Here is a 15,730-nt window from a genome sequence, read left to right as displayed (position 1 = left end):
ATAGAATTCAGCTTTGATTAAATTTATACTATTTACCTTGATTTTTGACCCTTTTCTTCATAAAAAAAATTAAAAATAACACTGTTATTCTTTTAATAAAGAGATTTTAAAGAGAAAAAAATAAAATAAAAAGTTTATATTTATAGAGAGACAAAAAGAAAAAAAAGAAGGCAGCAACTATTATAAATAAAAAAGAAAGACATGAAGCGGTCTTCTCAACATCACTATTTGCTAAAGTATTTGACAAAAATAAAAAAATAAAAATACCAAATAGCGTTAAAAACTATTAATAAGGAACAATTTAGAGGTATAATAAACATACATGTATTGAGGTTTTAATTTTTTGCTGGTTTCTTTAATTTTATTTTTTCTCTTGCACATATTTATTTTTGTTTGATTCTGCTCATCTTATATAAATTAATTTTGATTGCTTATTTCTATTGATTATATGCAGATCATATAAATTTTTTAATTGAATTTTTATTTTACTCTGTAATTTTTTTTTTTTTTTTGTAGACTTACTTTTTCTCTCTAAATTTTTTTCTTTATAAACATACTGCTTGATCTAGAAGATTTTAATTAAAAAAAAAAAACAGAGAAATGGTTTTGATGAGATATATTTGAAAAATGACCAAAAGTCAGAATAGATGAAATGGTTTTTATTAGAGTTGGATTTCGTATTAAAAAAATTAAGACACAGTTGTATGTCACATCATAAAAAAAACACGTCTAAATAAATTTGGATAAATTTAATAAAAAATATAAAGGTAATAAATTAAAATGCTATAAAATTTGAATGTTAAGGTAAATTTACGAAAATTGTCAAAAATCATGGCATACGGAATGATTTTGCATTCTTAAAGAGTATGTATAAAATAACATAATGATAAGATAACCATGAGACTTGAGACCAATCATTTGGTTAGTCAATAAATCATTTGTGGGCATAACTATGTATTTGGAAGGAAACAAATAAAGAATTGACATGTCCCTTCTATGTGACGACAAGGCAATTTTGATCACAATAACCAATTTTCACCTATGCATCATAGCCTCCATTGAAACTATATATATGTGAAAGCAGCTGGTAAAAAAGAGAAACATTTGTATAGTATATGAACATGAACATAGATATAATATTGATAAAATATGCCAGCTAGCTAGGTTGTTTCTAAATAGAAAGATTCCAATGCCTTGTAACAATAGGTTATAATATGTGTATTTTTCTTCACTTAGGGAAACCAAGGGTACTTAATGCCCTATACTTCTAGGGTATCCAAGGGAAAACAGATTCCTCTTGTTTTTGCTACATTCTTTTTGCTTATATATCACATATATTAAAGAAAAAAACAAAGAGTAGCTTGAAAAACCTTTGACTAGACCTACCCTATTACTATCTTTTTAAAAAGCATTTCTTTATTAGACCTACCTATAATTTCTAAGATGTTTTGGTTTCTCAATTAGAGAACCCATTTGTATATGCCTATATATCCGATTAAATATATGCTATGATGCAAAGGAAAAATGTCAGAAGCTTAATTGCACTGTAATGATAGCTAGAGTTAGAGTGTTGAAGATAAATGAGACTTCATCTTTAAGGAAGATAAGGGCTATGTTGATCACATTCAGGCCATCCACATAGTCTAACCACTTGGCCAGATATGACTCAAAAGTTTCATTAGAAAATGGAAAAAAACAAGAAGGAAAAGACCCATCTATTTTAGAAATTCCATGGACTAGAAAGTTCCAGGTGGAACTCATACAGTATATATATATACATATATATATATATATATATATATATATATATATATATATTTAAATCTCATTTGCTTAAAGCTGTATTCTTTTTCATGTGAAATTATATTTTCCATCACCCACTTGACTATATCTAAGTTTTGATTAGTTGTCACTTGCTATTCATATAACAACCTACTCTTAAAGTCCATCACAAATAAACTTAAACCTATATTGAGGCTCTTAAATCAATCAATAGGGTCTAAAACAATATAATTAATTATGCTAAAACAATGAGTATAAATTTCTAAATGAATCCATTTGGGCAATAATGGGTTTATTTAATGAATTCTTACATAAGGGGTTTGTTTGATATTAATTAACGATACATAGTTCTTGTCCATTAAAATGCATATACATCATGAACATATTGTTATCAACATTGAACTATTATAATCCAATAGCGTGTATATATATATATATATATATATGGTAGAGATCTTTTCTAACTTTATTAAAACTTTATACAGTTACATTACAATTTTTTAAAAAATATCTAATACTCTATATATATATATATATATATATATATATATATATATATATATATATATATATATATATGGTAGAGATCTTTTCTAACTTTATTAAAACTTTATACAGTTACATTACAATTTTTTAAAAATATCTAATACTCTATATATATATATATATATATATATATATATATATATATATATGGTAGAGATCTTTTCTAACTTTATTAAAATTTTATACAGTTACATTACAATTTTTTAAAAAATATCTAATACTCTCTAAATTATATATATATATATATATATATATATATATATATATATATATATATATATAAGAAAAATATTATATTTTATATCTATTTAAAAAAATTCTTTTCTTTTCACGCTTTAAATTAGTGATACTAAGTGAACATTAGATTAAATAATTTTTTTCTCGACTTCAATGCCAAAAAAGAAAGAAGGAAAGACTATAACAATATAAATCACCTTTGCATGCATGGCTATAGATAGGAACAAAACATCCACAATTTTCTAAGATTAATATATAAATATGGCAAAATTTATGGTTAAGCTTCCGATCAATTCAACCCTATAATAAGACCACGTTCAAACTTTTGAAAACAATGTCCTTAATAAAATCTCTACTTTACAAAAGTACCTAATCAAAATTAATTAATTTAATTTTTTTTTTTTTTAAAACAATTGAGTTTTCCTAGTTCTGCATGTAGTCAGGAGTAATATTAATTTTATGCGAAGGTGGTGCAGGTGTCGGAACCCTAGCTTTGACTTGGGTTTGAACCACACTATAAAGTCCCACTTTAAGCTGTTCAAGCTTTCCTCTCTTTTCAGTTGATGAAAAACACAAACAAAACCAAGAAAATCAAGAATCAAGAACACCAGGAAATGGTGCATATAAGGTTTATGAGATCAGTTCTAGGGCTTCTCTTTCTCTTGAATGCCCTTAGAGGGCCCTACTCTTATGCACATCCTCATCAGGGTATGTTATGTATCTTTCTCTTCATTCATTTAACAAAACATTTATATTAAAGTTTATAAAAGAAAAATTGGGGATGGTTTGATCTGTAACTTGACCTCATTTTATAGATTGGAAATTTGAGGAAAGTAAGCTTGTGGTGGATGAAGATAATGTTGTTTCTGCTCAAAAGGTATGCTTGATATATAATCTCAGTATAATTTCTGCTAGCTACTTCCTATATGAGAATTTATGAATAACAAACTTTGTGTACAGGGATTTCTTGATGGTTTAAGCACTACAAGTGCAAGGAAAATTGGGTTTGGAGGAAGGAAAATGGTAGTTCATCATGAAGTCATGATGGGAAAAGAAATTGAGAAAGCAGATATTTCAGGTGCAAACTGCTCTGATAAGATCAAATGTAACTTTGAGAGAAATTTCAATGTAAAATGGAAAGTAGAAGAGGGAAGTAGTAGTCCTCTTAAGAAGTTTAAAAAGATTGGTTTTGTAGCTTTTGATGATGATTATCATGGTCCTAAACAACATACTCCTAAACATAACTGAGTCATGATGATCAGTTTCCTCTTTTAAAGATCCCTTTTGTCTGCCTGCTAGCTTCAGTCTTTTGTAGCTATGTCCAAGTGATAATCATGTGTGTATATTCTTCTACTTGTATATAAATATATATGTAGTACAATTTTAAATTTGAGGGAATCTAATTCAGTATTTGCTCAAGGATCTTGGTTTTACTTCCATTAAAATTAATCCAATCACTGCAAATTTTCTTTGATCTCTTTGTACCACATTGTCAGATTTGTCATGTGAGAATAAATTTATGATCTATAATGGTTTTTTGAATAGCCTCTGATGATTGGGATTTGCAGGAAAGGAGAATAATGGATTTGTGAAGGATTTGCAAGGATCACAAGACCAATATTTCAATCATCAGGTTTTTCCTCTCTCTCTCTCTCTCTCTCTCTGTCTCACTCACTATAATAAGAAAATTACTCCTTACTAGGGTCACAATTTCACATTGACAATGCATTTGCTTTTCTTTTAGTTTAAATTTCTAACTAGGAGACAAATACTCAGTTAATTTCTCGTCGATGTAGTTAAGTGTCGGTATTTAAATATAAATATATTATAATGCATATATTTATAGATTTATATCTCAACCTAAAACAATTACCTTTTTTTTATTTGTTTTTACACTAGAAGAACATGAACAATTTGAAGAAGTCTGCCAGTTTGGGAACTCCAAAGAGTGAAGCAACAGTCCAACTCTCAAACACCAGCCCTAACCCTAAGCACACTACTCAAAGTTCCAAGAAACTGCCAACCAAAGCCAGCTTGAAAAGCCATTCAAGATCTGAGAAGTTGCTCTCTGATCATCATCATCATCATCATCATCATCATCAAGAATCTCAAGTAACAAATCCAAAAGGTGAAACACAGAGGCTTCTTGAGGCAACCAAAGAGATTGTGAACTTAATGAACAAAGATTACAAGGGAATGGATAGGCCCCGCCGCAAGCCACCAATCAACAACCATGTTCCCATTCATTAAAGTGTTGTAGTAACATAGGCCATAGCTAGCTAGACGGGTCTTTTCTGGCTCACTAATTTTGCCCCCCACAATATAGGAAGTGAAGTCCATTATAGAAACCCATGTAGGATACAACTACTTAGCTTTTTTCTTGTTTTGGGAATGGCATACATAGGAAGAGGAAATGCTGTTATCTTGTTCTGTTTGTTTTTTTCACCCTTTTAATATAACACTTAGATGTAGAAGCATATAAGTTATATATATGTATATTAAGTTTATGATTTGGACCGTTTTATATAAATTATGATCTTAGGCTGATTTTCTAATGATGAGTTAAAATCTATAATTTCATAATTTATAACATGTATAAAAGCATAAAACTGACTGATTTATTATAACGAGAATTATAATCTTTAAAAATAAATCCTAATTTAGGCAGGTTATTTTAATAATAATAAAATTTCATTATTAAAAGAAGATAAGTAGTTTTAAAATAATAGTAAAATAATAAAGTATTATCAATTTTGGAAGGTATATTGACATGTTAATCAAAGTAGAAAATGTGTAAGATAGAATAGAATGAGAGACAAAGAGTAAATGATAATAAATATATAACCATTAAAAATAAAAATTATTATTTAATTAATAAAAGAATTAGTTTTTGTGAGAATATAAAAAGTTAAAAATAAGATTATAACTAAGAATTTGAAAATGAAGAGGAATATAAAAAGGTGTATCTTCAAATAACACTAAATAAACTATTAAAAATCTACTAATTCTTATAAGAACAAAAAAAAAAGAATTAAAAAGAATATAACCAAGAGTTTGAAAAAGAGAAGGAATATAAAATTATGCTCTCAAATGATACTAATTAAGTTTCAATTATAATTAAAATGTCACAATTAAAATATTAGTAAGTTTAACATAATAGTTTTTAGGAATTGAGAAAAAAAATGTTAGGGTAGATATATTATTATGAGAATTAAAAAAATAGACTTAAAAGTCATATAGCATTCCATATAGAATAAAGAAAGCAATGTTCTTTTTGAAAATAGAAAGCAATATTAAAATCTTGTTTTCATATATAGATTCTAATTCCATAAATAATATATAGTCAATTCTCTTATAATTAATGTATATGATAGATAAAAAACTTATTAGCTATTAGACTTATTAATTTGTTGAACGTACAAAGGATGAAAATAGTATAAGATTAATGTATTAAAAGTAAATTACATACATAAACTTAAACTCAATATATTACTATATAAAATAAAAAGAACATTTATTATAAAAATGTAAGCTAAGCATAGAGTTCAATCCAATGAATAATTGGCATAAAAAAGACCATCCTTTAAATAATTTTATAATAACTGCACTTTCTTTTAATACAAAATCTAATTTTCATTTTATTTATTTTTTTTAGGCATGCGTGTAAGAATTTTTTTTTGTATTTAATAACTTTTTATGTATTTTATAACTTTTAAAATCTAAAATCTACTACTAATATTAAGCATTAAATAACAACTAGATTGACTCAAATGAAGTAAATATTGTATTTTTGAATAACTTACAATAGAAAAAAGAATTCATAGAGATAGAAGACATGAAAAAAAAATGGAAGAGAAAATTAAATAATATTTATTTCATGAAACATATTTATCTTGCTAATATAGAATTCATTTTGAAATCCTACATATTTTATCTTAATTTAGTTTAGTATGATAGAATTTATTGATTTAGGTTTCAAAAAAAAACTTATGGATTTAATGAGTTAGAATTATAAATGAACCTTCATTTTAACCAAATGCATAAATTTTAGATTTGAAAATAAATTTTACAAAATTAATTATTTCAACCAAACATATTATAAAGAAAAGGATAAAGTTCAAAAATTACTATGTGGTTTGACGCTTTTATATTTGAGGAACAAAAATATTTTTTGTATCAAATGAGTAACATATGTTTTATTCTTTTAGCATTTTTAGGTACATATCATATTTTTCTCATTTTTATATTGTAAATATTAAGAGAATATACAAAAAAATTTATACAATAAATACTTTTAAATAATTTAGCATCCAATTAAATATTTTATGATCGTTATAAATTATTAGAACATATATCTATTAAATTTTAATCAAATTTAAAAGATAATTTCTTACAATAAAATTTTGAAATACTTTTAAACTCTATAATGCATTATTAGATGTCATATGACTTATAAAATCATAATTTGGTGTTGATTTAAGTTAAATACATGCAAAGGATAAACGCATAATGTGTATCTAAAACATGCCAAAAGAAAGACATAACACTCATTTGATATAAAAAAAAAATATTTTTATTCCTCAAGTGTAAAAACATCAAATCACAAAGTAATTTAAATTTATTTTTAAGAGATAATATAAAAATAATTAGCATTTTGCTTTTAAATATATTTCTAATAATTAATAATTATCAAGATTTCTTTCTAGACTTTATTCATTATTGAATAAAATTAATATTATCTATCCAAAGGGGAATGAAGTTGATTTTTCAATAATTAATTAATAAAATCATTAATTTATTAATGTTATAAATTTAAGAGAGTAGTCTATACTTAATATTATGCATTCATGATCCTAATCTTATAAGTAAATAACAACTCAACACAAACTCACATACATAATAAAATAAGAAAAGTACGACACCTTAGATTTTATTATATAGTGTGTTAATGCATGTTATTATAATATATAACTTTTTTTATAAATATTATTTTAATTATTGAAATGTACCGCTTTAAATATTCTTAACTTTGGTTTCAAAAAGATATATAAATATTCTTAACTTTTTATTTCTCATTATTGTTATTTTTATTATTATTATTAATTTATTTATTTATTATTATTATTATTATTTTTGTTATTTGATATATTAATTTACTTTCTAAACTAACTATACATCCTCAGTTATAGTAGATACATAAAGTTTCAACATTATTACATTTTTTCTTTACAAACAAAAACCTATAACATACATTTCCAATCCTCCTTTGTCCCACAATTTGAAAGACAATTACAAGAATTACTAATGGTTTATATATAATTGATCACCTTTTCTTAATTTTTGGACAATTGAGGATAAATATGCAGCTGTGTTAATGAACCATTTTGCCCATAAATTTAATTTTTTAGATAAAGCTCTAAAAATTTAATTTTTTCTTTATGTTTCTAGCACTTTATCGCAACCAAATATCTATTAGATTTGAAATATGAATAAGTCTGTATCAATTTTTATATTTTAATATCAAAATTCTTAATTAATTATATAAAAATAATCAGATAAATTTTATATCTTTAGAAGCTATGAAAAATTATAATAAAAAAGATATTACATCTAAATGGTTAAACTATTAAATAAAATTTCAATTATAGTTTTATATTCTTAACAACCGCACGCTAATTGTTGATTCTCTACTGAATTAACTAGAAAATTAATTTATTAATTAATATATATATTATAAAATAAAAATAAAAATTATATAGTAATATAATATTAATATATCAAAAATACATAAATATATTAAAATTTTTATATCTTATTTATTATATATATAATTAATATATGCTATTTCTTAGGAATAGAAATTATAGTGTAATTAGAAGATGAATTTATTGATTGGAATATTATGTTTAGAATTATAATTATAATTTAATTAATAAAGTAGTGTATTACTTTAATAAATTAATATTAAAAATCTAAAAAATAAGTAGATATTTACTTGAGTGGGGAAAGATGATAAGGTGAGGGCCGGGGTTATGAAAAGGAAATAGAGAACTTATATAAGATGGAATCCGTACCATTGTCCCTGGTCCAACTTGGGAAAAAAGTGATATGTTTACTGGCATTATTTTGGTGTCAGACAGCACCGATATCATTAAGATTTTATTTTTAAAATTATTTTTCTAAATTTTTATAATTAATAAAATCAGTAATAAAATATTTTATTAGGTATAATTAAATTTAATAACTTAAAATATCTATAAAGTGCCATATGAAATTAAATTGGTTGGCTATGTTTACATATCCCGCATGTCCAATCTTTTATGCTTTTGACGTCTTTATAATAGTATTTTAGGAGCTGAATTTTTTTAGCTTTTAATACAATTTCAGAAACCTTTTTTATTTTCTTTTAATATTTTTTTATTTAATTTTTTCTTTAGGATTCAATTTAATTATTTCATTTTGATTCCATAATATTTTTTATAATCTTTTTAGAATTCATACATCAATTAATTTCTAATTATTTTCTTTTTCTATTATAATAAACTTAATTTATATTAAAAATTATATATTAAATAATTTTTGTATATATTTATAAAAGTTAGTCATTTTTATTTTGATTATAATAATAGTCAAAATAATTATTTTCTAATTGTCATCTTCCATTCTAATTTAATTTAATTTGATTCATTCTAATTTTATATTTAATTTTAGATTATATATATATATATATATATATATATATATATATATATATATTAAATTTTGAGATAAATCTTTTGACGTGTGTCATTATTTAAAAAAAAATTATTTTGATACATGCCTTTATTTTTGACACATGCGACTTTCGTTTTTCTATTTTTAAATTATGACAGTAAATTTATAAAAATTGAAATTATATTAAAAATAATATATTAAATAAATTTCTATATTTTTATGAAATTTAGTCATTAATCTATCTGTTATATAGCTGTCGTAATTATTTTAATTATAAAATAATAATAAAAATTGAATTTATATATAAAATTAAATAGAATTTTTAATATTTTATAATTACTTATAATTATATATAATAATATATTTAATATTTTTCTTACCTTTTATATTTTATAATCTTATTAGTACAATAATATAAAGATTATCAATAAATGAATAGAAAAGATTATAAAAGAAATAACCATTCGTGCAAGAGCATAGCTGTCTCCTTGGTAGGATGAAGAGTCTTCCAGAGAAGAAGAGATTAGTACCAAAGTCGGTACTGTTTCCTCCTCATTTGAGGAATAGGCCAAGCCGATGCGAGGTGAAACATTCGGTTCATAAACTGAAGACCTATCTCTACAGCAAGCTCCTCAATTTTACCTGGTTCGTCACGCTTTTGACATCGCCACTAAGATCGTTGAGGCCCCATGAAGACAACTCTCCTTCACTAGGAAGACGCGGTACTCATTAGCGAGCGTCTGGTCCCACTGCTCTTATTACAATGGTTGACAATGGCTTATGTAAGTGTTGCCCCTGGTTATACATAAATTTGAACTTTATATGTTAATAATAAGCAGTGTTTACACCATATTTTTTAGCCTATAAATAATTAATAAGTCAATCTAAAATTAGACCAGGTCTTAATAAAAGGATTTAATTATAATTATTTTAATTAAATTAGTGGATAACAGTTATTTTACATAGCAGTTTATTTCTTCACATGGAGGAAATAAGATTCAAATTGAAAGTTGTCTAAAACTCCTTCTATAATAGTTATGAAATTTAATCTCATGGTACACGTGCTGTATGTACAGTTTTTCTTGTCCTTGATGGGAGTTACAAAAATACAAGAAATAAAAGGAAGAAGAAAAGCATGGAACCAACACAGCCAACATAACAGAGAACACAATTCTCTGTATTTTTTGTTATGCAATTAGGCTTCTTTTTTTTGTATTTTAAAACTGTCAAGTAGTATTATTCCAGCTTTTTTTAATTCAAGGTTACTATCATTTATAGTCTTTTAGTAGGGCATTTAAACAAATTGTGGTTGTTAGGCGTTTGAAACTCACAGTGTTTAATTAGAAGTTAGAAATCCAAAATCCAAATACAGTTTGTGTACCACATATATGTGGCACGTCCGCAAATTCAAATGGAACTAGCAACATGTTAAAATGAAAATCCTATGTCATAATATAGCAATACATCTCAAACAAAATTATAATACCATATACATATTAAGAGAGAAAAAATTATTTAGGATTTGTGATGCAGATGCGTAATATTATTTTTTTTCTTTTTATTTTAAATATTTAACAATGTCTTATACTATAAAATTGTCTTTTATCATCTCTCTTATCTTTATTTTTATTATATTATATTTTATTATAATTGTATATTTTGAATGTATTTTATTTTTTATTACAATATTAAATTTTTTATAATAATAATATTAATATTTTATAAAAAATTTAGAATTAAATTATATATATTAAGATTTATTTAATATTTAATTTCTCTATAAATATATAAATTTTATTCACATAGTACATAATTATATTTTAAATTTTGTTATATCTTATTTTATAAGAATTTAATTTTAATTATTTTTATCATTATATAATAATAATAATTTAATTTCTTAAAAATAATAATAATAATGAAATATTAAAATTAGTGACTTTATATTCATAATTATAAATTATAAATGAGAATTTTGGATTATGAATACAATTTCATGAATAAAAACTATAGACATCAATCATAAGATTACAAATTTATAAGGTTAAAACAATAAGTTCATAAATTATAAAATATAGTTTTATTACATGTATATATGAGGTTATATATTATAGTTCAGAAATTCATCAAAAATATTATAGGTTCATAGGTTAAAAATAAAAAGGTATATAAACTATAAACTATAAGTTCATCAAATATATATTTGAAATTCATATACTACTCTTCATAAATTTGTAAATTAAAAAATATATCCATATATTAATTGATGGATTTACAGTTTATAAATAATGAGTTTACATCTTATATTTAATGAAATTATAAATAATATTTAATAATTATGTTGTTTATAATTATATTTAATGATAAATTTGTAATGAACTTATAGGTGAATTTATAATTTACACTTATAATAACATAAGTGACAATGAAAATGTCATATAAATAATAAATATGATGATTTATGAAAATATAAAATCATTTAAAAAAGCTTATTCATAATGACATAATAGAAACTTATTCATAAAAATATTAAAATTCATATATAGAAATTACATCAAAATGTTTTTTGCAAAATTTAGTTTTTTATTTTTTGCTATTGATATACATGATATAAATTTATCACTAGAATTTTTTAAAAAGGAAAAACATCAATGGAAAAATTAAACAAATATAAAAACTCAATCATTAATGTAATTTTTTCTTAGAGAAAGTAATGTAATTTCAATTAGAAAAATCAAGCAAATAAAAAATCTCAATCATCAATGCAATTTTTTATTAGTGAAATTTTATATAATTTTAACTAGAATAATTAAGCAAATAAAAAAAATCAACCATTAATATAATTATTTTCTTAGAGAAATTAATATAATTCTAATTATTACTTGAAAACTAAAAAACTAAAAATATTTAATATAATTTGAATTATAAGTATTACAGACAAATAGTAAAGGCAAAAAAAAGTGACTAAAAATCTGGCGGTCTTTCTTTTTCTCTTTTTATTTTTTTTGCTAAACTTAGTCCCCACTCTATTTCTTTAAACCCATGTGATCTGCATATTTTCTTTTTTGTCTTTTTTTTTAATTGTAAAGTCTGTGATGATAGAAGTAAATGGGTCTATGATATAATTTACCACATGCATAAGAAATGCATAAAATATGTAATTGGGGTCTCAATAGAATCATTCTGTCTGTTTTGTGCTGATGCATACAATAAATCTCACACTGTTAATTACATTCTCACAAGCTCATTCACTGTCGGAGAACAAACTGATGGATCGTTTATGCAACGAGATGCTATGGAAGAGCATACAGTTTCAGTAAGGTGGTAAGCATCGAAAAAATAGTGTTTATTTGGATTAGAGCATGGCGCTAGCCATGGAATGCACCCAGATGTCCCATTGCCCCAGGTTTTGCAGCAAGGATTCTTTGTGTTCATTAACCCTACAATCATCAAAAAGTGATATTTTCTTTTAAACATAATAAGATTAATAATATAATGAAAGATAATTTATAATTATAAAAGAAAATTATTTTTTATTGATATTTTATAATTCTTTTTGTAGAAAAATAGTTTCTCCAAGTTTAGATTTTAATCTAAGTACAATTTAGATATTATTAGTTTCAAAATCAGGTTAACCGCCTAAAGTGGTAGTTTAGTGATTGAAGTGTTTTCACTAAGCTATAAGAATATGAGTTCAGATTTTAAGAAAATAGCTTTTGAGGCATTTATATTTCTTATAAAACTATTCAAATCACGCTTTAGTTGAATTTTTTAATTATTTATTTACGTACAGAAAGCGAAAAAAATAAAAGAGAGAAATAAAAATCATACCATATCTGGAAGGATGAATAACAGCATCATAACCTAGCCAATTGGCATGGCCATAAACGAATGTGGAGCCATGGAGAGTGGATGTGAGGTTTTGAAGCATTGCAGCAAGTTTATTATTGAAGAATGAGACTAGCTGGTTTGCTTCTTCTTTACATTTTCCATTCTCTACTTTATTATGCCTCGGCCTTGTGATTGATGGGATGCATCCAATGGGTCCAATTTCAAACATCAGGATCTTTCTGGCTCCCAAATTGTACAATTTCTGCTTACATTATATATGTAGTTCAGTTGAATTAGACAAATTCATGTAAAAATTATGTAACTAGTAAAATAATAATTAAAAAAAATGATACGTATAATAATTCATTACATGAATAATTATGTAATAGCTAAATAAATAATAATTTCTTCTATATGAATCATGTTATTACATCAGTCACTTCTCTTTCTATTACATAAATATTTAATTACAGCACAATTCAGTTACAGTTAATGTTGGTTTCTTACCTCAAAATAATGAGAGAGTTTGTCCAAGAGAAGCTGGGCAAATTCTTGAGGAGTCTGGTGTTTGCTGAAGTGAAAGATTGAAGTATCAAAGTAATTTATGTAGTCATTACTGCCTATAGAGAATATATATATGGACTTTGATAAGTATTTCGAAAGATCCTTTGGGCTTTTGAATTGCTTTGGTAGCTCTAATTTAACCGTTGCTTTAAACAAATCAATCTGTTCACTCAAACTCAAGCATTTTCCCTGTAAAGAATCCACACACCAAAAAGAAAACAAAACAAAATTAAGCAGTGAACTTACTAATTAATAAGTTTGGTATAAAGTAGAGAATTGGATTTAAAATTTCCAAAGTATAATCTGTAAAGTCAAATACTTCTTAATTGCTGCATTTAATTAGTAGTGGTTAGTTGTGTACATAATTAACTTATAATTATTGTCATGGTATTTTGGAACAGGAACTTTTAGTTACAGGCTAAGAACATCAACTAGACCTGAAGCTTAAGATCTCACTTTAAATAGATAAAATTTTCTTGAAGAAAAAACATGATCAACGAAATTGATTAAGCTTCGAAATTACAGTGATTAATTCCTAAGTGTCAACTTGGAACTTAAGACTTTTGAGCGCAGATTTAATTCAATTATCTTAATCATATATTTTGTTTAAACTGTATTTCAGTTTTAGGAATGATCTTTTCCCTTTTTAATCAGAAATACGATTAGTATATATTAGTTATTAGTTCTAGAAAGATAAAGAGTTTATTTTAGTTTTTATTCCACAGGAAATTATTACTGTAAAAAGTGGAAGAAGATTTCGAACTTGAGAAGTATACTTCAAAATAAAATAATTGCATTTACGTACCAGAAAACTTCCAGTTTCAGGAAGAATGCCACAACATCCAGATGCAAAATTCAAACCCGTAAGCGGAGTTGATTTTCTAATGCTCAAGAATGGAGGAGGATATGGCAGCCTTAGAAAGTCGGCTAAAACAATAACACCCCACAACGCAAATTAGGATACAACTTAACTCCACATTATAGAAACAAATATGTAAAGCACCCAACTCAACTAAGTTTTGCAGTCAAATTAACTAATTAGGATCAGCTACGTGATTATTGTTCTCCCCACAGTACTTGTATAATAACAAATTTTACTGTATGACATACGTACCAATAAAATCAGCAACGGTTCTACCATTAGTGAATCTTCCTGTAACTCCATTAGCAAAATTGACGCCATAAGGTTGGAAATCTGCCTTGGCAAGAGTTGGCAAGAGATTGTTATTTCCGCTATCAAATAAAGAATCTCCAAAAACATAGAGTGCTGGTGCAAGTGGCGAACCACAAGCGAAGGTGGCCAAATGATACAGAACTAACAAGAATAACAGTTTCATTGATGAGCTGATCTTATATGTTGTAATCTTTCAATCTTGTAAGAGAAAGAAAAGTTTCAGAAGAGAGAGAGAGAGAGAGAGGAAGAAGGGTTTTCTTTTTCTTTTTTGACAAAAGAGAGAAGGGTTATATGCATGCGTAAGAAAGTGGAATGGTAGTGAGAATTGTGAAGTTGGGATCGCTAATGGAGAGAAGAATCTCTGAAAAGAAGGAGAAGGTCACATGGAAGATCAACTTTGAGAGCTTTAAATTAACGAGGCAGATACACCATTGTAATGACATAAACGTGCAACTGATAAAATTTAATACTTAAGGCTCTACTAATTAATTAAGCCTTATTATATATTGCAAGTTAGATATATAATATATTCCCCTATTTTTGCCACCATACATTAAAAGTACTTTTGGTATGGACTCACCATAGTTTTGGAACCGGTTAGGATGATAAAAAAGGAATTAGAACTATGCCACTAAAAGTAAAAAAATGGACGCTTGCTAGATTTCAAAACATTTTCTGTTTAAATTTTTAGAATTATATTTATTTAGAGGAATTTATCATTTACTATGATCCGGTCCGAATAAATAATACCCTAACAAAAATTAAAAATAAATAAAAATTTAGATTTAGAAACTGCTAACTTTTCTAATTTAGAAACTACTAATTCTTATTTTAATTTCAAATTATAACTTTTCTAATTCTTTTCATAGTTTACGATTTAAA

General features: G+C 24.9%; 2 protein-coding genes across 3 annotated transcripts; one reads left to right on the top strand and one right to left on the bottom strand.

Moving 5' to 3' along the window:
* Window positions 1-3,053: 3,053 nt before the first annotated feature.
* LOC8276098 lies at window positions 3,054-5,075 on the top strand. 2 transcript variants are annotated; one of them, XM_048374710.1, is made up of 5 exons: window positions 3,054-3,273; window positions 3,381-3,442; window positions 3,526-3,643; window positions 4,134-4,198; window positions 4,468-5,075. In XM_048374710.1, the coding sequence occupies exons 1-5, from the start codon at window positions 3,129-3,131 to the stop codon at window positions 4,813-4,815; spliced, it is 738 nt and encodes a 245-aa protein (XP_048230667.1). In that variant the 5' UTR covers window positions 3,054-3,128; the 3' UTR covers window positions 4,816-5,075. The 2 variants fall into 2 exon arrangements, with proteins under 2 accessions (XP_048230667.1, XP_048230666.1); XM_048374709.1 differs by having other exon boundaries at window positions 4,465-5,075.
* Window positions 5,076-12,433: 7,358 nt separating this feature from the next.
* LOC8277304 (GDSL esterase/lipase 7) lies at window positions 12,434-15,611 on the bottom strand. Its single transcript, XM_002525908.4, has 5 exons — window positions 14,789-15,611; window positions 14,480-14,601; window positions 13,618-13,863; window positions 13,111-13,372; window positions 12,434-12,719 (listed from the first exon to the last, which is right to left on the bottom strand). Exons 1-5 carry the CDS (start codon window positions 15,009-15,011, stop codon window positions 12,508-12,510), a joined length of 1,065 nt encoding a protein of 354 aa, XP_002525954.2. The 5' UTR covers window positions 15,012-15,611; the 3' UTR covers window positions 12,434-12,507.
* Between the last annotated feature and the right edge of the window lie 119 nt (window positions 15,612-15,730).

The sequence above is a fragment of the Ricinus communis genome, chromosome 5, assembly GCF_019578655.1.
Source record: "Ricinus communis isolate WT05 ecotype wild-type chromosome 5, ASM1957865v1, whole genome shotgun sequence".
Lineage (NCBI taxonomy): Eukaryota > Viridiplantae > Streptophyta > Magnoliopsida > Malpighiales > Euphorbiaceae > Ricinus > Ricinus communis.
This window is presented reverse-complemented; position numbering and strand designations above follow the sequence as displayed.